This window comes from Pagrus major, chromosome 11 (genome assembly GCF_040436345.1).
Source record: "Pagrus major chromosome 11, Pma_NU_1.0".
NCBI lineage: Eukaryota > Metazoa > Chordata > Actinopteri > Spariformes > Sparidae > Pagrus > Pagrus major.
This window is the reverse complement of record NC_133225.1, coordinates 9,631,471-9,654,280: the sequence shown is the minus strand read 5'-3', so window position 1 is coordinate 9,654,280 and position 22,810 is coordinate 9,631,471. Positions and strand designations below refer to the sequence as shown.

General features: G+C 41.9%; 4 protein-coding genes across 6 annotated transcripts; 2 read left to right on the top strand and 2 right to left on the bottom strand.

Annotated features, from left to right (window-relative positions):
* Positions 1-252: 252 nt before the first annotated feature.
* On the bottom strand, positions 253-11,129 carry vamp4 (vesicle-associated membrane protein 4). 2 transcript variants are annotated; one of them, XM_073477113.1, is made up of 9 exons: positions 10,933-11,129; positions 10,068-10,216; positions 9,100-9,201; positions 6,354-6,400; positions 5,866-5,916; positions 4,764-4,864; positions 2,506-2,585; positions 1,748-1,799; positions 253-1,662 (listed from the first exon to the last, which is right to left on the bottom strand). In XM_073477113.1, exons 2-9 carry the CDS (start codon positions 10,068-10,070, stop codon positions 1,637-1,639), a joined length of 462 nt encoding a protein of 153 aa, XP_073333214.1. In that variant the 5' UTR covers positions 10,071-10,216; positions 10,933-11,129; the 3' UTR covers positions 253-1,636. The 2 variants fall into 2 exon arrangements, with proteins under 2 accessions (XP_073333214.1, XP_073333215.1); XM_073477114.1 differs by lacking the exon at positions 10,068-10,216.
* A 688-nt stretch (positions 11,130-11,817) lies between these two features.
* Positions 11,818-13,392, top strand: rangrf (RAN guanine nucleotide release factor). The gene has a single exon (XM_073477112.1). It carries the CDS (start codon positions 11,955-11,957, stop codon positions 12,534-12,536), a length of 582 nt encoding a protein of 193 aa, XP_073333213.1. The 5' UTR covers positions 11,818-11,954; the 3' UTR covers positions 12,537-13,392.
* A 2,914-nt stretch (positions 13,393-16,306) lies between these two features.
* On the bottom strand, positions 16,307-17,997 carry itpa (inosine triphosphatase (nucleoside triphosphate pyrophosphatase)). The gene is made up of 8 exons (XM_073477111.1): positions 17,919-17,997; positions 17,669-17,726; positions 17,526-17,590; positions 17,374-17,447; positions 17,256-17,287; positions 17,028-17,140; positions 16,871-16,947; positions 16,307-16,646 (listed from the first exon to the last, which is right to left on the bottom strand). Exons 1-8 carry the CDS (start codon positions 17,979-17,981, stop codon positions 16,514-16,516), a joined length of 615 nt encoding a protein of 204 aa, XP_073333212.1. The 5' UTR covers positions 17,982-17,997; the 3' UTR covers positions 16,307-16,513.
* Positions 17,998-18,169: 172 nt separating this feature from the next.
* On the top strand, positions 18,170-22,653 carry mettl13 (methyltransferase 13, eEF1A lysine and N-terminal methyltransferase). 2 transcript variants are annotated; one of them, XM_073477105.1, is made up of 9 exons: positions 18,170-18,394; positions 19,193-19,465; positions 19,552-20,020; positions 20,117-20,316; positions 20,425-20,614; positions 20,798-20,962; positions 21,072-21,284; positions 21,772-21,903; positions 22,145-22,653. In XM_073477105.1, the coding sequence occupies exons 1-9, from the start codon at positions 18,242-18,244 to the stop codon at positions 22,435-22,437; spliced, it is 2,088 nt and encodes a 695-aa protein (XP_073333206.1). In that variant the 5' UTR covers positions 18,170-18,241; the 3' UTR covers positions 22,438-22,653. The 2 variants fall into 2 exon arrangements, with proteins under 2 accessions (XP_073333206.1, XP_073333205.1); XM_073477104.1 differs by having other exon boundaries at positions 18,189-18,394; positions 20,795-20,962.
* The last annotated feature ends 157 nt before the right edge of the window (positions 22,654-22,810 follow it).

Here is a 22,810-nt window from a genome sequence, read left to right as displayed (position 1 = left end):
ATCTTGGGACTCCATGTTGCCAGTAAAGTCACAGAGCAATAAAAAAAGGTCGGGTAATGAGAGGAGATAAAAGAAAACTCAGGACGATTAGTTTTCCCCACTTTACCTCCACTTATCCTTTCCATCGACCAAATAACACTTTTCTGTTACCCTCTGATTGCTCTCTCTCTCTCCATCTTCACACTTCTTTTCTGGGTTTCTCCTCCCAAGAAGATGTTCAGCTAGTTCAAACCAGATTGAACCACACCAGTGCCCTTTAAAATCACTTTATTCCAGAGCAAAACGGATCAATATATCACAGTCTTCCAATGCAATGCCAGAGTATTGTACATCATTACAGAATCAGTATTTACAGCTAAAATAAATTATATGAAAAATAATAAAATGACAATGTAGAGTGGTATTATACAGTTAATTAATCCAGACACAATGACACTTAAGTTTAATTTCACAGCCCCCTTAAATTATCCCTCTTTGAACTTAATGTAACAGTACAGAGAGACAAACTGTCCCTTCGGTGGCGACAGGAAATACCAGCTTTCATACAAGCGTTAACATTGAGCTACTGGCAGAAATAAGAACTTCAAAACAGTGGGAAACAAAAGACAGAAAGCAGAATTACAACCAAACAGAAACATCTGCAGAGTGAGAGACAGTTTAATGTCGCTAGCAGGAAAGTAGGATAGCCGTGACCAAACCGGCCCAGAGCTCAGCACAACCCAGGAGGAAGGTGTGAGGTTAAAGGTGTAGGAGACATTCATAACCTTGATGTTTTGGTTTGACATGGTCCTTGCTTTACAGTAGAACAAGCTATCAATAGGCAGACGGAAGTGGAAAAGCGGTGATTTATGAAGCCGAATGAGCAGGATGTTGTGTGAACACATGCGGCTTCTTTTCCGATCATCTGCACTGATGAGGAAACATACCTGATACGTGAAATCACTCTCCTGTCAGAGAAGCCTTTTTGATGAAGAAAAGAAGCGACCTTTGACTACGCAGATGAACCTCAGATGTTCCCTCACGTTGCAAGTGAAATCAAACTATTCCCTATAAACGTCATCCTCAGGCAGTGAGAGGACAGCACACGAGGAATAACAAGTAGACATCTGAGGTTCATTCGCTTAATGTTAGAGCCTCTTTATAGGAGGCTTCTGCAGCAGATATAGACCAGCTAGTTGGCGAGGATTCCCTGCCTTTACAGTATCTATCTATATGATGTAATATGCACAACCTGGAGTGTCCCTGTTGTCAAGGCAAAGACAGGGCCCTTCACGTGATATGTATCATGGAATGGAGCACTCCTTCACATTGACTAGAGGGCTGAGAGTCAGAGTTTTCTTCCAAACTGCAATAAAATATCTCCCCAGTTCTCCTGTGTTGCCGTTCTGTTCAAAACAAAGGGATCAAACAGAGCCTTAGTACTGATCTCACAGCAGATTTAAGTAGAAATGCCAAAGATAAGATCTGTACTAAGGGCAACTTGAGGCCAGATCCTCGAAGGTACACAGGCTGACACTGAGGAGGGTGTGGGAGGCTGCCTGGCGCCCCCTAGCTGGAGTGGAGGATTGTGTGCAGAGGAGAGAGAGAGAGAGGAAGAAGACGGAGAAGCGTCCGTCCTCGTCCTCCTCGTCAGACACTAGCGATATCGCATGATCACTGGAACTGAAAGAGAGAAAGAATATTTTGTGAGAATATGTGTAAGTTATGTGAATTCAAACATAGCGAGTGTGTTTGGTAAAATACTCACTGATGATAATGAGCAGGAGAGCCACAACTACCAAGGCGATAATCATCTTCATCTGTGGAGGAAACGACGCACTTTGAACACTTAACACTCATAATGCTAACTGCCTCTGACTTCAACTTTAATGTGAAGGTTAACTAGTTAAAATGAGAGTACAAATCATACTCTTAAAGGGTAATTCCACTAATTCAAAACAGTAAAGTGTTAACAGGTTTTGGGGAGTACTACTGCATATGTGTAAGAAGTAGTTTAAAGCTTTTTGTGGCTCCAAAGGAAGCTACATGTAACCTGATAAATTGCCTCCAGTGATGTCAGTGGCTAAGTTGCATTGTGGGTTATGTAGGAACCAGGTTTTGAAAAGAATTTGTGGCATGTGATATCTCTGGTTCTACGATTTTGATTATTTGTTTTAAAACTCTCCAAAATTACAGTACCTGTTCTTTATTAAACTGGTTGTCAGAGGAAAACTTAAAATATAAATATTTAATATATAAAATAAGTAAAATGGTGACCTAATCACATAAAGTCATAGTGACTTGATTGTCATTTGTTAATGGTGAGCCAAAGGAATTCATGATACTTCCTGCATTTATTCATGCATTAAATCATCATGAGTCACGCATTAGCTAAGTGTTACTTAAGCATATGATTTGTACTTTCATAAAGCGTTAACATGCAAACAAATACAGAAAAACAAAGAGACACTGAAGCTGTCACATGCTTGAACACACGCGCAAATATAAAACAGACAGACAGCGCACCTTCATGTCTCTCCACCACATCCTCCTGTGCAGCTGTTTGGCTCGGCTACTGAAGGCAGACGCGTTGTCCGATAGGCTCTCTGGAGCGTCACATGACCGCAGCACACACGGAGACACGTGAGGAGAAGAATGAATTGGAAGAAAAATAAATAATAAGCAGGCTATTGTTTTGACTTTGATGGTGGATAAGGTGACTCAAACTGCTTGGCTGTGTGTTGTACATGTGCAGTTATAAAGTGTTACAATTATGTAAGCCTTCGCTCTGCTGGTGAGATCACAGCTATGAACAGTTTTCTTTTACATATTGGCATGAAATGTTGAATAACAAGTTGCCAAATGAATACACACTTGCTCAGTCTTCCTCCCTTCTGTCCTTGTCATGATGTCCCTCTCCAACATGCTCGCCCACACTGCTCTGTCTCTCTGTTTCTTGGATACTGTTGTTAACTTTGTGTTTATGCATGCTAACAGGAAGGTTACGGCTCCCTAGCGTGCGGAACTGCTTGTCCAAGCCCATGTCCCTCTTCAGAGTGTCATGTGTCTGCTGTTTCAATGTCCACATGCCTGTTAACGACCTGTCCTTACTACAAAGAGAGAACGAGGCTTCTGAGAAGATGCTTGTTAATCTTTAGGAGTTCAACAAAAGGTTACCCGCACATGGGTCAGACAGCAAACTGCAAGTGTCAATCACAGGATATTATATTGCTCACATAAAGACACCTACTGAGGACAAGAGACACGCAACCAGCAGCCACACAAAGGTCCATAGACCCACAAATACAGCAAGACTCACATACACACAAAGACTTGTGTAAACACAAATGTGTTCCAGATGTGCGTTATTGTCTTGGGTGGCTGGTTGACACGAAAGAGCGAAGCAGTTATACAACATCAGTGTGGACGTCACGATGAGGACTATTAGACACGGCATGAGACACGAGGACACAAGGCTCATCTCTTCATCATGGAGGAGGAGGAGAAGGAGAAGAGCTGTGCGAGTGTTGTCTGAAAGCCTCGCACGTGTGTGAAGTTGTTGAACAAAGGGAGCTGAACATGTTTCACACACCTGTTTGATACACGCTGAGTGAATAAAGAGTGGGGCTGTGTGAATGCGAGTGTGAGACCTGTCAAAAAGGTTTCAGATACACACCTGGTAAAACACTCACCCTGGACAGATCATTAACAGCTTTAAAGTGCACTGAGAGTATTTACATGCAAGCAGTTGCTTCTACTGTACACAACCCCAGTCCTGCAGGAGAGAAGGTCTGTACCAGGCTACTTCAGTGCAAAGTCAAAGGGGAAAGCGGGTCTAAAGTTTATGTTAGCGGACTCCATTTCTAAACTTACATTAGCTACTGTTAGCCGAGAGGGACGAGAAATGTTTCATATTTCATATTATGATCTACTGCATATGGCCATTAAAAACTGACTTATACACGCAAACTGCTACAATTTGCTACTAAGAGCCACTTTAATGTTTTGTTGATTTTTTCTGCAAGTACATTAATTGATTAAATGATGGAGAAAAAAAACAGCATCTGGTTTTGATAATAGAGTAACTTTCTCAATGAGTTTTTTAAGCAAAAGTACCAAACAGTTGGCGGTTTCCCGCCTTTGGATTTAATGATTTTCTTTGTCCTTTATTAAACTAAACTGAATATCTTTGGGTTTTGAATCCGTCAGATCAGACAAAACAAAACATCTGAAACTGTCACCTTGGACTGTGGGAAATTAAAATAATATTCTTTTTACTATTTTCTGACAATCTGGCAACTGTTAGTAGCAGCCTTTCATGCAAACATTTTATATATGTATGTTATCATTGTTGTCGTCACTATTTTTTTTTTCTAATAATTAGTTTACCATGTTTTTATGTATTCATATTATTTTTTGTATGTTAATTGTGCCTTTTCTGTAACTTTGTGATATCTTTCTCAAAGAACAGAACAGGTTTTCTGCCTTTTTCCTGCACTGTATATTGTTTGTTTGATTGCAATTTAAATCGAATTAAATTGTGCAAAAGTAAAACTTAGCTTATTCTAAACTAAACTATTTCATTAATCTAACAGGTTGCCAAAGAGTGCTAAGTGTAAAGTGACACATTCACTCTATCAGTGGGCACTAACACAGCCTGTGAAAACTAAACGCTAAAACAAACCAGTGATAAAACATTCCCTGTAGGTTTTGTGTTAAAACTTAGTTTTACTTCGTACATGTGGGTGCACACAAAAACACACACCGTCCCGGTTTTGACTCACCCGACTTGTCCTGCAAGTCGTCGAGACGCTCGCCCCTCTCTATCACCTTGGAGATGTTCTCCTGCATCACATCGATCACCTCGTCCACCTGTGACTGCACCCTGAGAACACGAGTTGGTGTGAGTCAGAAATAATAGACATGAATCAGAAATGATAAAAAGTTGGGATTTTTTGTGGTTTGTTCTTTTGTTGATACTGTAAACCCACAACAGCCGAAACATCTGTTTTCCCAGGAATACTCTCTTCTCTTGCAGGCTATAAAAAGCCTAACTTGCCAGCACCTGTTCATTATATGCAGAATCACGCTCGAATCCTTGCTTTATTCATGGTATTCATACTTAACCATGACATGACTAGTACAGATTACCCTTCAGTCTCTCTTATTTCAAAGTAGCTCTTGGCAATATCTCTCGGAGGGATGCCGGCTCAGTGGGAGGAAGGATGTTGGTAAAGAAATAAAGAAAACAGAGTGGCTCATAAGTGACATACAAGACAAAGGAATTTGTTTTCCCTGATCAAATTTTCCATCAGACAAGGGACTGCAGGAAATGATCAGTCTTGGACTTTAGTTTGATTGCACGCTGAGGGCAGTAATAATAAACATGCCAAACCGTAGCCAGTGCAAAACACATCATCAGGAAGACGCATGGGTCTGCTACTAACACATAAAGACACTGTTGATCTGACCTGAGAGGTTCAGGTTCAGATGGATACAGAGCTGACGAGCCTGGGCAACATACACACAAAATTCCTGGAATCGGTAATGATGGCATCTGGTTTCATGCGCTCACAATGACAAACTGTCAAGTATGAAGATAGCGTGGCGAAACAAGCCTGGGTGCCAGACTGTCTCAACAATGCCCTCCTCTGCTCTGACTGGAGGTTAACGTGGCAACAGACTGCAGAGGGACCAGGACGTCCTGGGAAGGTTACACAATAACCTGCACACGACCGGACTCTCTTGCACAATCCGCTAACAACCTGCAGCTTCTGGAAACATCACGAACCACGGTTATATAACAACAACACCAAAACTCAGAGTGCTGGTAAACTACCCTGACCTCTGGCTTTCAGATGTAATGAGGAATGTGTAAGTACTTACTGCTTCATTTTGTCATTCTGAGGTCCAAATCTGGGTCCCGTGGGCCCTCTCCTGGAAAACAGGAACAAACAAAGCCAAAGTTACTGATTGTGTTGATTTTGTGTACTTGTGTTTTTACAACCCACACTAGTATTACTGCTCACATCTCTGGGTAAATTGGGTAAAAATAAAGAATCATTCAGTCGAGCGAAAGAAAATTAGTTGCTAACTTCTTTGAATCATTGTTTTAGTAATTTTCAAAGAAAAATTGTCAAACATTTTCTGTTTCTCCACCTTCTTAATTGTTAGGATTTGCTACTTTTCTTTGTCATGTATGGTAGTAAATGAAGATTCGTAGACTAAGCAATCAATTAATCGTGGCGAGAATAAACAGATTAATCAATTATGAAAATAATCGTTAGCTGCAGCCCTAATTTTAAACATATTTGATCGATTATTGTTTTAATAAGTTCAGTGACTGAAGAGAATATAACGTCTCACAAACTCACAGAAAGAAATCTTCCTCCTCATCAGAGTCTTCCTCCAGTAGGTTCCTCTGTAAAAGAAGAAAAGGTCAGAGGTCAGATAAGAGAATGTTCTGGATATTGACTGACTTCTGTCAACACCTACAGTATGTCTCTGCTTCCTTAATTGTGGACTACAAAATTTTGTATTTCAGCAGCGGTAATGCTTTCAGATTTGGGGTCAGGAACAAGCTCCAGTGCCAGCTGACTATAAGCCCACCCTGATGTAACCCACGTGAGGCCTCAAGTTTGGTATTATGGCCGACACTATTGTGTTTTTTTGGATCCAGAAGTGACCATATTTGGATGAGAAGGGGAAGCTAGGGAGGGTATTCTGATTGGATCTGACTGAGAACCCAATAAAACGCAGTGGTAGCGACTTGTCAATCACAAGGTAGCTACGCCCTAAAGCACACCCTGCATTATCGTCAATTTTACTGTAAATGGGATTATTATTTACGAAATGTTGAAACTAGAGATTGAGACCATAAACTCAGTAGGAAACTGTTTACTGACTGATGAATCAAGTGAGGAGTAGGGTCATTTTTTCACAAGCTTACACACAATCAGACTTCGTTTTGAAACCAGTGGAGTCGGCCCCTGCTGGCTATCAGAATAAATGCAAATTTAAGGCACTTCTGCATTGGCTTCCCCTTTCAGACTCGAAAGCACCATTCACTTATACTGTCAATGGTACCAGCATCTTATCAGTTGCTGAAACAGAGATATGAAACTCATATCGCCAGACAGCAGCTGTACTGATCAATAGATGCTTTTTCATTCTGTCTTTAGAAGGCAGACATGGCCAAATGCACTGCAATTATAGCGCACGTACATTATGATGACTTACTTACAATAAAAGACTATTGTTGCTCTGCTGTTTTGCTCGCCAAACCTCAATAAAATCTCTTCCTCTAGTGCTCTCTGTGACTCCTCAAAATATGACAAGGACAGTTTCCTGAGAATCCAAAATGTACCTGAACAGAATCAGGTGAAAAAAAACAAGAGGTTTCTGGGTTCTCAAGGTAGATTATCTACAGAAACACACAGCCATGTTCACAACCATGTCGGAACCAACTGATTGCTTAATAGGGGCAGAAAGCAGCCTGTGTAACATGCTATTCATAGAGAATTAGTGAGGACAGCAGCATTAAAGTCTCACAGGAGGAGAACTGGACCAGGAGGAGACGGGAACTGTCTGTTTCTCATTGGATGGCAGACAGGAGGACTATATTCATTACTGCTTGGAAAGAAAGGAGATTATCTTGGGATAGTAGTTTTGGTTGAATCTCAAATTTTTCAGTCATGGTTTTCACCTTCTAACAATCGTGAGACCCTGACACAACAAAGAACTGAGAGGAGGAAAAGCAGTTGATGTCCTGTAACGTTGACAGCCACTGCTGTGCCAATATAGACAGTTTACTCTCTTGTAAATACCCTGTCATCTGCAAAAAACCTGAGGGAATGCTGGCCATATGATCATGAAGAGCTTTATGAGTTGAGGCACTAACACTCTCCTTCTGTACAATGTCTTTCATTTTTCCACTGTCTAGCAAGGGAGACATATGGGAGAACTGGTAGCTATTATCAGAGGATGGGAGGATGGGCCATAAAAGGGAAGCATGGAAGATTGAAGGGAGGGTTTTGTTATGAAAGTCTCCCCGTAAGCTTAGCTTTGATCCCAGGTCGGCGCACTAAGAAACAGGATTAGACAGAGGAAACGAAGGACTGAATAAAGTAAAGGATCATGAGGACAGGGAAGGTGCAGGTGGGTGGGAGGGGATGACCACTTTGATGAGAACCAGACATTTGGCCAAAGGATTTTCTGGAGTTTCTTCACTTCACTTTGAAATTCTTACCTCTTTCAAAGGTTAAATCTCTTTTGGCATTCCCTCACTTTTTCCACTGATATCAAAACCACATTATGCAAGAATTGATATTTTTTTGCAACTTGGTGCCCTTCAGATTTACACCAGTGTCACACTGAGCCTGCAGTGGCTCCTACCAGGACTCTGCTCTGGATCATATATACTGTTTATGGAGAAAATATTTCTTTTTTTCCCCTTTGATGTCCTCCACCTGCTCTGTCTCAACTCTCTGTGATTTACAGAGTTTCTTGATGGACAGATAGCTTGCCATAAATGCAAGTGCAAACTGCTGCTAACTGTAGCGCAGTTAGCTGGTAAGCTCATTAACTCTGCAGCTAGCGGTCCTATCAGCTGACTCTGCCCGGATTGGGAGCTCGGAGCAATGGGGGCATGTTGGTGTTCACACCGCTAGCACAGGAGCTTTGGCGCGCCAGGAGGAGGTCGTTGTCTGGCCCGTGATGTGCTAGCAATGTGACCACTTACTGTGTGGCTAACTAAGCTAACTAGCCAACAGCTGCATAGTAGGCTGTAAAAACAATAGATATGTACTGAGATACCAAGCAAGCTTCTTCTTAGCTAAAGAATAAATGATTTAGCTGTTATTTTAAGGTAAAATAGTTGCATAATTTTGCTTTGATTTAATGGTCATCTTTCCAGTAAAGTCAATTATATCAACCAGTATAATCGATATCATTTGTGTGCCTAACTGACAGCTTTAAACCTTGTTCTGATTACAGCACGCTGAAATCAGATTCTCTTTTTTCCCATCCTGCACTCTGTTTGCCTCCTACATTGGCCGCTTCTGGATGATGGTGATAAGCTGTAACCTCAAAACACCATCACTCCCTCCACCTGTGTCTCACCCTCTCGCTGCGAATGGATCCTGTGACCTCGTCATCATTAAGGTGTCGTTTAAACTTGGGGGGCATGTTGTCTTCAGGCTGGTCCTCCCGATCTGGCTCGCTCTGCAGGACAGGAGGAGAAGAAGATTATCAGTTAGGATCTGCGGCACTGTGGGGAGAGCTTTATAATACCATGCACTGTACTCAACACACCTGCACCAAGCCACAAAGGTCTTAAGTGTTACACATGACAGTCTGCTAAAAGAGAGTATTCTGATATTGTTAGGTGGAATTGAGTGATTTGCCTTGCAGGCATAACCACAGCCAGGTCCTGCCTGGGAGCAGAACAAAGCATTAAGTGTATGAACAGAGTGAGACCCTAAATCTAAACTCTCCCAGTAACGATTGCATTAATGAGACTGGTCATGGTGAAGCAATCTGAGGAGGCCTCTAATCCAGACGTTTCCTGTTAAACAGCATGACTCTGTTATTAGTCACAGAGCTGATTTCATTCATTTCCTCTTCAATCTAATATTTACCACTGGTACATGTTATTAAGATGGTTCTTCCATTATGCCAGCTGTCTGTGAAATACAGTTTTATGCCTCATCAGTAATCAAAGAAATAAGAAAGTATTAAGATATCCTATTAAGATATTTCCTCATGTTTCTGGTGTGAGCAGCCACTCACACTCGCTTACTATGAAAGGAAATGTCATCATAGCTCTGTATGCCTTTGGGTAAACAACTCTACTGTGTCGGATGTGGAAAACACACTGTTCTTCCAATTATACCCCCCTGAGGCTGTGTTTGGGTGATACTTGATCCAAACAGTGTGACAAAACACACCAGTGCCTCAATAAAGTGCCTCTGTGACGCTGAACTAAACAACATGTGAGCCTCGGGCCCTGCAGTAACCATCAGGGGGGAATACAGCAGCCTCACTCATACACACACCACCACCTCTCAATCCAGCAATACGACTTGTACCATTGAATCCAGTTCAGTCGGACGCTGTGGCTTGCTCAGCAGCGTCCTTTTCTGGCACAGTGTTTGGAAAAAGGCCTTTCAGCGGCCAGGAGATGAGAGCAACTTTCCAGTAAACAGAGCAGAAGAGAAGCAGAGGAACGGGGCTCTATCTGAAGCAGCGACAGCGTGAAGAGACACAGAAAGAGAAAGTGAAGAGAAGCCAAGTCTATCATGTTAGACTTTAGAAAACTAGATTATTTCAGGAAAGCAATTTTAAAAGGTGCAATCCAGAGAAAATAAGTAGTCCAGTCACAGCAAAGTTGTGATTTATAAATTACAGACAGTTAGGTTTGGAGTAAATTGCATCATGATAACCACAGGAGCGGACTGGAGAGTACTTCTGATCACATAATCAATTTATGGATTGCAACTTTAAGGTAATGCTAAGAGGAGAATGCCATACAATACTTAATCAATATCTAGCAAGGAAGGAAAACAAGATGCTGCGTTCACGGGCCGAGGTACATTTTATTTTAGCTGAGTACTATTATTTTAATATGATGGCTTTAAGGTCCAAACAAGAGCTGAAAATGAAACTGACATCTCTAGAGCACATCTGCTATCAAGAACAGTAATTATATCACAGCAGTTGACAACTTTAGCTGGTTGAATTGTTTGTTCGCCAACATTTACTATCGTGTCTACCACTCTTTAATTATTTCATTAATACGCCACAGTAATTACAGTCAAAGGGGACCAATGTAAACGACAACACAGCTAGCTACTAGCTAATTTAGCTAGCTCAGAGAGGCCGCTTGGTCCACTGACAAATTTAGCTAGCCGGCTAGCGCTAAGCTAGGCTAAGGATGCTAACGCGGCTAGCTACCTGCTGTTTCCCTCAAGGTCCAGAAGACGCTCGATGCTGGCGGACACAGACACACAGACACTCGGGTGTTAATCCAGGGTTTCCAGGGCTCGGGGTGGCTTTACGGATGTGTCACTTTCATTTCATATGCTGTCCGGACGATGAGACAGGACTATCATCATGGATGCTAGCGGCTCGCTTGTCTTTTCTCCGTCTGAATCAGCTGACCAGGAAGTGAACACAAACAGCTGGATGAGGAGAGGGACCGCTGCAGATGTTTGACAGCAAGAGGAAAACATCGTTTTTATTTTATTTAGAAATAGACATTGACGTGGCACGATATTAATAAATACATACAGGTATTAAAGTGAACCATCTTCTCTGTAGATGTTACATAGTAAAACATGATCACATTCAAAAATAAAATAAAAATCATCATAAAATTAAAAAAAATCATAGCATACATTAACTTACTCAACTGTATATAACGTACATTAACATTTGCGTCACCTCAACCAATTACAAGAGTATTCGAGTGTTATAATGTATATTAATGTATAATACTTTTACTTTCGATACTTTAAGCACAAGTTTAATACCGCTTTGATTTTGCTGAAGTAAAATTTGAACTTCAGGAGTTTATCTTGAATGCAGTATTTTTTTTTTTTTTTTTATTGTTGTGTGTTTTTTGTTTTTAGTTTATTTTTGACTAAAATATCTGAATACTTCTTCCACACCTGCCAGTTTTAGGGTGCGTTTGCCTCACCTGTAGGTGGCAGCAGTGCGCATGACATGCGTTTAGAGTGGCTACAATTTGAGGAGTAGAAGAAGAACAGAAACTTTTTAACCGGAAGTCCTTGCTGGAGCAGTTGGTAGGTGAGATATTTGTTTATCACGCAGCGTTTACATACATATTATCACGTTTTCCTGAGTCAAATGTATTTTTATTTCAAAATACGGTGTTTCGGTGACTGTGGGTAGTTAAAAACAGGCTCTGTGTTTGTTGCTGTCTCTTCAGAGCTGCTCACAGGCTTCACGTGGAGATGCAGAGTGCCGCAGGCAGCGCGGGTCAGTCTCATCCTCTGTTTGGAGGAGCGCTGTCAGCTGTCCTCCCCCACAGCACCACGGACATCAGTGAGCTGAGGGAGATCCCGGACAATCAGGAGGTGTTTGCCCACGCACACACCGACCAGAGCCTGATCGTGGAGCTGGTGGAGTACCAGGCTCAGGTGGCAGACCAAGATGCTGCCAGGTATCACTTTGAAGACATAGCAGGCAGCAACAAAGCTTTAGAGCCAGGTGCTTTTGAAGTGACCAGTGTTGCGTCCCTGTCCAAATCTGAGCTGTCCCTGTCAGACTGCAGCTCTGCCTGGATGCTGACTGGGACACAGTGTGTGTCCAAATTCAACGAAGAAGCGAGGAATACAGTGACCCTCCACCTGGGCCTCTTCCGTCTGCCTCAGTTCTCCACGGATATCCTGATAACCTTCAATGACCCGCAGAGTATCAGCCCCGACAGCAGCAGTGCTGCTTCAGCGGGGACACACAGGGAGCCATGGTCAGTGCAGGACTTCCAACACTTGTTGCAGACTCTGACTCTGCACGACTCAGGACTGTTTGGGTAGACAACGACCGTGGGACTTCACCTGATGACAGATTTAGTCTCAGACACATTTCAACACATTCGGACTGTGTTTTGCTGGGGGCTTATGAGAATCTGGTCTGCAGCATGCTTGGGCTTCCATCCCAAGAAGAGATCCTTCTGAGCGGTGGTCCTGTCCCTGCCATTACACATACGGATACAAGTTCTGTTCTTTCTGTGATGTTGACTTTGCTCTGACAACTAAAATTGAACTGAAAACCAAACATCTCATGTCATAATAAATGTTTTAGCTGAAAAATTTTGAACAATTTCATTATTTTTACATTACCTGATTTAGATTTATTTGTATGTTAAACAGGGTAATTTGGTCTGTGCTCTCACAGATCAGACTACTATGATCACATCGATGTTACTTTCAAGGCATTTCTGTTTTATGTGAAGGTATGCATGTGAGAGACCTTGTTAATCAAGATGAGTAACAAATGTCTTAGACATTCAAATTTTCCACTTCTCTGTTTCCCACCACATTCCCCTTTTCCCACCCTTCTCCTACTCAGTCAAGCCTTTCCTGGCCTCTCTTCCTTTTATTTTACTCCAAATTTCTGCCACCATCCTTCAGCATGTTTTTATGCTCAGACATGTAGATACAAACCGCTAACAGAGAGTAGAACATAGCTGGTATTTAATGCACAATCTCCCCCTTGCAGGATCACCCAACTTGTGCTACACAGCTCTAGGATTGCAGTAGTATATTGGTGCCGTACCATGTACATTTGCTTATCTAGGTATTGAATTCTACTGTATTAGTGTTATTAAAAAATATAGGGCATATTATTGCGAAACTACTTGTTCAATAAAAAAACCTGCCAATCCTTTGATGATCATTGTAACTGATAATATTAACGTGTAATACCGTGATATTTTCTGAGATGGAAGTGACCGTGAAGATCTCATAGCATCTCATGCCACCACACACTGCTTTTAAAACTCCACATGATGTTAATGAAAACACATAAGTAATGGCAAAGGTTGAAGCAGAAGTCAGAAGGTTAGAGGTGAATTGAGAGTCCACACAGAAAACTCCCTCTGGAGCAGTTAAAATGCAGCTAATATTCATCGTCTTCAGTGGAACTAGAGTTTGGTCATAAACGGTGAAAACTGAGAGGACCAGTCCCAGCAGGAATATATATTAGGTCAACTGTTTCCATCGCTCACTGTGGTGGCCTCATGGTGAAATAATTCATTACTCTTTTTACCTTGAAAAATGCTGGAAAGACTTCATTCAACAGTGAGTCAGGTGAAACACAGAATTTATGGAATGGAAACTGACCCTCATTATTTGTTGCTCTGAAGCTAAAACCAGCCCTTTGGATTTGGAAGTGTAAAAGAAGTCATGTTCCCGTAGTTCCTTAGTGCTGTTGTTTTGAAGAAAAATATTTTTGACTTAAGTCTGCTATTAAAAAAAACTCATTACAGCGAGAGCATTCAGGTAAGCCTTGCATAACAAATAAGAGGAAGTTCAGTCTGTCTCCACAAAGCCACATCAAACCCTCTTCATCCTCTGGTGCAATCATGATGGATTAAGATCTCATAAAGTCAGGCATCTTTTCCTGTCAGTGATCCCACTGTATAGCAAATTCCTTCCTCCTTAACCACAACATCAACAAACCTCCTTCCCACTTGCCTGGATAAACATGCTGTTATTGGTTCTCTTTGTAATAAAAAGTCTGAAAACATCGTGTATTTCAGACCTGATGAGGGGTTTGGAACATCTCAGCCATCTGAGTTAAAGGTCATGCCAGGAGACAGTTTGCAAGGTGTTATGGATTTTTCCAGCCGATGACAGAATAGCTACTGGGTTACTAGAGTGCAGTGGTCTCAAACTTGTTGTGCTTGTGATACTTTGTCATGTGCTTGCGCACATGCAGAGTGGTGAGCAGTTTAACAAGAGAATGATTGTTCCAAAAGTCAGAAGAGGCAAGAGTAGACATGTATATTCTTTAGGTAATCAAGTAATAAAGAAACTATTATTTTCCTATTCTATTAATTATTTTATGACATTACACAATCACCTTGAATGCCCAAATACCCAAGCTGAGAGGCAATTGCATACAGTAAAAAGCTACTTGCAACTCAAGATACTTCAGTGCAACTCATTGCACTGAAGTATCTGTACTGGTAGATATGGGCTTATACAATTTAAGATTTTTCCCCTTGACCATTTATGGAGAGCTCAATACCTCAATGCCATGTTAAATGGATCAGGACTATAATGTTTCATCTTCAGGAGGAGAAAATAAATTCACCGTAAGGCGTGACGGTGATAAGCTCAAAAAATTCTGGACAACTTTTCTGATTTACTTTGACGATCTGACCAATGTAACAAACTAAGACACCTGTTGAGTCCCGACTGACCAAAACCTGAAAAAAAGACGAAGTGCAAATGTTATTACAGTTGGTACAATTTGATCAAAATAGTGCAAAAGATGTAATTTAAGTCAAGAATACCAAAATAATCTGTTATTCATAAAACCAATGTAATACGCAAAAATGTTGTTTCCTGTCTAATCTAAACAGTTACTATGTATCATATCAAAAATTAATATGACTAAAAATTGCAAATTTCCCTGTTGTGGGACTAATAAAGGATTATCTCATCTTAAAAACACCTTTATGCTGTAGTTGGTGGTTAGTTTGATTACGGTATGTGGTACTAAAGATGTTCTAGACATAACATCAGGATGAAACAGAAAGAACGTAAAATAATACTTTTGCATACATTTTTTACAACAATTCCAACTCCTTCTCAACTGACATTTTGCATCTTAAATCTTTTAAATTCTCAAAAATGCATAATGTAGAGGCCATATTGTGGGGGCCTGGCTGAATGCAGCAGCACTGAGGGTAACTGTGTTGACTTTAAGTCACAGAGGAAAAGAGGGAAGAGGAGGGATGCCTACATAGCGACGTCTTTGACCTCTAGTGACCTGACGTCTGGCACACATCTCGCATGTTTTGTTAAAAAAAAACTTGGCTGACAGGTGAATTGAAGTCTCCCTGATGAAGACAAATACTGCCTTCCTGTTCCTACTCACAACAACTTGCTACTTCCTGGTGAGTCCCTGAAACAAAACCAGAGGTCTAAGCAAACAGAGCGGCGCAGTCATTTCACAATCTATGGCGCCTTTGTTCTTATGAAGGGTCACGTTTACTAGCTGAGTATTGTTACTATTAATAACCAAGTGCAAAAGTTTTACATCAGTTGTTTCCACTATCATGTGGTCTTGCTCAGAGGATGCATGTGTTTGTGCATGTGTGACACTTCAGTACATCTGGGAGGAATCAGTCACAGGTGTTTGCATAGTTCCTGCTCAGAGACTTCCAGCTCCAGGGTCATTTATTACCCAAACTCCCCGGTTATCACTGTTCTGTTTGTACTGTACACGACCCCCTCCTCCTCTTCCTCCTCCTTCAGAGACCCTCTCCTCCCACACACCCATCTCTAAACAACTCCAGGAGACAGTCTTGCCCACAGAGTGGTCTGCTGCTCTCATCAGGATCCTCTTCTTTTTTTTTTATAATTTATGTTCTTGTCTAAGTCTACCTTTGTCTGTCTTTGGAAGTAAAAACTCGATAGGTTGTCTTTGAGTATCCAATGTGGAACAATGAAAAGTTCCTTGCAAAAAGTTTCCGTTATCTTTCCACATTATCTGGAGGATATTTTTAACATGCTCACTTCCTGACACACTGACACAGGGAAATCTTCAATAAGACTAAAAAAGAAACTGGGAATTTGTTTAAAAATTAACAAAATATTTATTGAAAAAACAGGAAAGACAATAGTATGCCGCATCTTTTTCACTGCAGATTCAACAAGTAGACATTGTGATCCATATCATAGTTTTCTGACCCAACAACAACAAATGACTCAGTTATAAGCGAGTATCCTTTATCCATCCTCTCCAGATTCAGAAACTGACGTTCACTTAAAATGACTCTTTAATCCTCCTCCTTTTTCTTCTTGCTCTGTGGTGAGGTACTGTTGGTTTGAGAGAAGTGCTCAGACATGGCAGCCAGTGCCCGATAGCGGTGAGAGATAGTGTTCTTCACGTCTTTGGGCAGTTCAGCATAGCTGCAGATGAGAGGGACATAGTTAAAAGTCAGCATGGCTATGCTTGGCATAATACTGATAAATAATCTCTAATGCACAGGATAAAGCAGGAGGGATCATCACACTGATGCATTTTATTGTATGAACTAATCTGCAATGTTCAACTAGTTCCGAATCTGAAAGTGTGTTGACCTCTGGCTCCCCCTTGTGGTATGTACAGGAAATTTCACGCAGCCGTTGCTTACGTTTTGTCATATCCATCTGGCTGGAAACAGGGATCCCATCCAAAGTCTCGAGGCCCCCTTGGTTCCACAATTTTTCCCTAAAAATATCAAGAGAAAGGAGTGAAATAAAACATATACACACATATAAAAAAGTATGCATTTTAAAAAAGATTCTGACCTCTGTTCTCCCTCTGAAGAGCTGTACTGGTTCGTCCCTCCCAGCAGAGAAAGCAAAGGTACAGAGAGCCCACGCTGACTTATCTTCAAACCCCGCTAGGAGTTTGTACAAGCCTACAACCAAACAGTTAACAAGATTAGAGACACTGGACAGCTCACTTCACTTTTTTATTAAGCTTTAAATATCTCTGCCCAAATATCTCAGCAGTTCATGTACTACGGCACTTACCTTCAGGCTTGAGTTTATCCAGGAACCACTTTCTACAAAAATAAAAGTTTAGTATGAATTATTACTGTTTATTACCACTACTAAATACAACATGCCTCAATGCAAAAGTTATACTAACATGTATGGACCAGGCAGACCTCCCAAAGCATTGAAACACAGACATGTGTCCTCCACTATGACTGGCCCATCAATCTGAAGGTGAATAACAACAACACATCAGTTTCAATCTAAACAAACATGTACATACATACTTGTATTAAAGCAGTGTACCTGTTTTGCAGCCTCCTTACACTTATGTATGGAAATCTCATCTGGCTCTCCTTGGTATTCAGGTACTGCACAGAGACATAGTTAGATCAGCAGTGATTACAGGAAGAATTGATTCCACTGGTATTCTCTCTTTTCATACTTACAGTCAATCTTTTTTGACACTAGTTTGTAGGGGAACTGGTTTCCCAGGATCTGAATGACCTAATAAATGTGACCAAAAAGAGAAAAAAAATAAATAATGGCAGCTCATGCTCACTGTCTATATTTAGCAAGCACCGGCTTAAACAGCATTTGGACACTAAGTGAAGAAGTATCCTGCCTGAAATGGTTTAGACAGGACAAACCGGATGAAAGCATATAATCCGCCTGAGTTATGAAATGTTTGACTCTTACCTCTTCCAGTTTTTTTGCGTTTCCAGTCACGAACACCACAGACCTTCCTGCTGGCACAGCCATGATGAATCACACCCGGAGGACTAACAAAGTCGGACCGAACACATCCGGCTCAGCAACGGCCAATAAAATCAGCTCTGGGAGCCTCAGCGAATCACAAGGCAGTATATGGCTCCGCCTTCCACACTGTTCTCCAATCAGCGAGCGGTGCTGCCAGCAATGTCGTCCGGCTTGGGAAGTCAGTGCAAGTGCCATGTGGAGAAGTGTCTGTAAACAGCCTCTGTCACTGTAAGCTGAAACGTTTTGGAGTATTGTGGCCGACAATGAGTCTCTTACCTCGGACTGCAGATGAGTTCAGCTCCGCAGAGTACTGGGAGAGGTTCTTTAAGAAGCGCGGAGAGAAGTCTTTTGAGTGGTATGGAGACTACAACAAACTGTGCGGCGTGCTGCATAAATACATCAAAGTCCAACATAAGGTAGGATACCTTGTTTAGCAGGGGTATAACAAGTGTCACTGGCATACATTTTTGATACAGCATACACAGTTTGTGTTGACAATTTGCCTAATATTCATTCACTTACTGCTAATATGTATGTATATCAGTGTGGTTAATATGGAAGAGGTTGGGATGTAACATTTCTTTCCTTGTCCTCTTAGAGTCGTTTTCATAATACACTTCCTGACTGATGTAACCAATGGTAGAAAGAATATTCAGATGTTTTACTTAAATAAAATTAGAAATAACATTATCACAGTGTGAAACTACCCCATTGCAGGAGAGGGTCTTGCATTCAAGACCTTAGTTAAAGCTACTACAAGGAACTTTTTTAACTGGCTAACGTCCTACTCACTGTAACTTTGCCTGTGAATATGTAAACATGGGCTCCTCCAGTCTGCATGCGGACCTGGTGGCAGGTGTTAATAAACACGAAATAGAAACAGATAATCTTCATGCTTCATATGTTAATTTGTTAGTAGCATTTCACAGCTCTAGATGGTCAAGTTGAAGCTGTTGGGTTGTAAAATCCACAGAAATGCAGTGTAACCACCAACTTTACCAGTCAAATAAAGAGGAGTGAAAAGTGCAAGATTTTTGAATTAATTGTAGTGGACGAGGAGTATGACATAGCATAAAAATGAACATACTCAAATAAGGTACGAATACCAAAACTGTTATTGCAGAATTAAGAATATAAGTAAATGTGCTAAGTTTCTTTCCTTCACTGCCAATGACAATAACTGATTATTTAACAGTGTTTTGTACTTCCTTCAGGTGCTGGTGGTCGGTTGTGGTAACTCAGAGCTGAGTGAACAGCTGTATGATGTCGGCTACAAACATCTAACTAATATCGACATAAGTGAGACAGTGGTGACCCATATGAACCAGCGAAACGCTGAGCGTCGGCCAGGCCTGACCTTTCAGCAGGTGGATGCTACACAAACTCCATATGAGGATGCCAGCTATCAGGCTGCTCTGGATAAAGGCACGTTGGATGCCATGGCATCAGAAGAAGAGGGAGCACTGGCCAGGAATATGCTCGCTGAGGTGAGAAATCAGTGGGTCAGGATGTGCACAGACCATGTGTTTTTTTGTCCCTTGATCTGTACACAGCAGTTTTCTTGTATCTGCAGGTGGGCCGTGTGCTAAGTGTTGGCGGCCGGTATGTCTGTGTGACATTGGCTCAAGAGAGTGTGATCAAGTTGGCTGTGGAGCACTTTGTGGAGCAGGGGTGGGCGGTGAGGCTCCACTGCCTGCAGGAGGAAAATGGGAAAGAAGGGGACTCCTTTGCTCTGCCTGTCTTTGTCCTGGTCTGCACCAAGTTTCGTCAGCCAATGCCCACGCCTATTCTGGAGATGTGTCTTGGGGAAGATGGAGCCCCTACCCGTCTCACACAGGTAGCAGATTTGTTGTCATCTGTGAGGGAGTATCAGGCTTACTCCGTCTTGAAAAAGAGGCTTCGTACAAGCACAGACGCCAGCTCGAACCTCTCACTCACTCTCTGCCATGCCAAGACAGGCCTTCCAAGATACACTCTCACAGTGCAAGACTGTCCCCCAGGTGCCAAGGTGCCAAGATCAAACCCCTTTGCTATTTTTATTGGTGAGCTCTCCTGTCATTCTGCCTTACTATGTTAGTCACACTGGTTGTATTTTGTTCTTCTCTGACGATTTTTCTCTCCTCTGCTTATCCTGTCAGTGCCACAAGGCAGTGAGACAGCTTGGCTCTACAGCTCCAGTGAGGGTCGGAGGCAGCTGGCAGCCAGTGCTAACTTTCGGCGCTTGGTTATTGTGACAATGCACAGAAATCAGCAGTATACAGACATGCAGGCTGTCCAGTCAGAACTTTCACCAATGGTAATGGACCTGGCTCCCCCGGGTATGCCAGCCAACCAGCAGGTAACACATATAATTATTCCTTTTAGAGATGTTTTTTTGTACGATAAAATATTTAATGTTGCATACATGTGCATCATTGTGTTCATTTGAGTTCTTGTCCCGTTACAGGTGCCGTTTCTGTCAGTTGGAGGTGACATGGGTTGGAGAGAGGAGGTCAGCAGGGGTGTGAGTGAACTGAGCGGGGAGTACTGTGTGGAGAATGTCAAAGGAGAAGACGGAGAACTGTACCGGAGACTCATTTTTCTGTCTAATGCTGCCCTCGTCCAATCAGAGAGCCGTCTTGTCTCTTCAAATACTGGTCAGTTGTTTTCTCTTGTCCACTCACATATGCTTTTTTTTTCTTTTTCTTTATGATAATCAATATATTCGCCAACTAAGCAATACCAACAATGCATATAGATGTATATAGTTTTATAATATCATCATAGTTTCTTAAAATGTACATGGTTGATGGTTTAAATTTATATTTTTATCCCAGCAGCATCCAGTCACAAGAAGAAAAACAAAAAGAAGGTCAAGCCAACAGCTGCACCAACATCATCCTCGGCCTCTCTGTCAGTGGACAGTGGCTTCCTGTGCTGTGCTCACCATGAAGTGATGGCGGCCAGCCTTGCCATGCTTGGAGTGGGCACACCACAGAACAAAGGTCTGTGCAAATCTGTTTTGTAAGTTCTTGTAACATGTCGGGAGGAAATACAGCCACAATGAATGAGCTTCACCTGGGACTTTTTCATCCCCTCCATCTTCCTTCTCAGATGTCCCAGTGTCGGTGCTCCTGGTGGGGCTTGGCGGAGGAGGCCTGCCTCAGTTTCTACGGGACTTTGTACCCAATGTCATTGTTGAGGTCGTAGAGCTGGACCCTGTTGTGATGGAGGTGGCAAAGGAATGGTTCGGGTTCCGACCAGATGATCGTTTGACTGTCACTCTCGGGGATGGCCTTGAACGCATCTGTGCTCTGGAGAAAGAAGGTGAGTGAAGAAGAAAGAAACAGGGTTCTCAATGGTCCTTCCATTTTAAAAAGTTTGTGACTTTGAGGTCATGGAAAGTGCATATATATGTATATACATATATATATAAGTTTTTTTTGTACTTAATGTTAGTACCTAGGCTACGTTCCTTGTCTGCATGTGCCTCCTGCAGTTTTCTGCTTTCACGGTATGACAGAACAGTGTTCACACTCTCAAGCCTCTCTCCCTTTTTAATTGTTGTCCTTAAGCTGTAGTTGTCATTATAAAAATTCTCACTGTTGTCACAGTAATTAACCCTGATCCATGTCTCAAACTATGCTGTGTTGGGTCATACAATTTGAGGGAACATTTGCCTAGAAAGTCCTTGAATTAGATTTTTCTGAAGCTTTGAACCCTGGATCAAACAGAAAGTAAAGTAAGGCGATAACAGTGAATGTATCAACAATACCAAGAAGTGACTATGGCTATAACTTTTTTTTCTCTTTAGGTGGTCGTTTGTTTGATGCCATCATGTTCGATGTAGACAATAAAGATAGTTCTCTGGGCATGAGCTGTCCTCCTGCTGCCTTTGTGGAAACCCTGATCCTGCAGAAAGTCTGCAGCCTGCTAACCCCCAGAGGTAAAGTATTTTTTAACTATTTATTTCCCTCCATCTGCTGGAATCTGTCATGTTTTCTATGAATTAATGACAATAAATGTATGTATTTACTGTAGATGACACATTCATAGGCACTCAATCACTGTTGATAAATTAGTTAATGTTTAATGTTTTCATTAGACGTGTAAAAAGTCTTTTTTTGTTTGTTTGTTTGTTTTGTACACCTCTCTCCTTCATCTATCTCCTCCTACAATTGGACCAGGTGTATTCATACTGAACCTTGCATGTCGCAACCCGGCCATGAGGAAAAGCACGTTGGAGCGTGTGAGCGCCGTGTTTCCCACCATCCTCTCTAGAAAGATTGAAGAGGAGATCAACGAAATCATTCTGTGCTCCCATGGTAAAAATGAGTCACAGGACGCTGCTCACATCCTTCAATCCCTGAACCAAGCAGCCAAGAGTCTGCAGAGCGCGCTGTGCTGCAACAGGACAGGGACCAACAGCAGCCCACATATAGACATTGCAGAGTTGTTGAAAGATCTGAAAGTAGAGTGAAGTTTGTGTGTGTGTGTGTGTGTGTGTGTGTGGGGTGGGGTGGGGTGGGGATTTGAGGGTGCTTTCACTTTGCTGTTTTGTGCAATGTAATGAAAAGTATTATATGTATACAATGTACAATCACAAGTAAAGAACACTTTATCTTTACACCATAACGTGGTGCTCTTAGATTTGTCAACGTTATGTCTCCATTAAATGTTGCCTTCAGTTTCTGTATCACTTGCCCTTCGTTTTCTAGTGTACTACACACCCTCACGTCCTCATTGCCAAAGAATCCAGCCGTGTTATTTACAGTAGATGAGTCTTCCACTGGAGCGTGGTTCTAGTTGCAGTGTTTATAGGTCTGCAGCAGAGCCCTACCCTCCTCACTGGA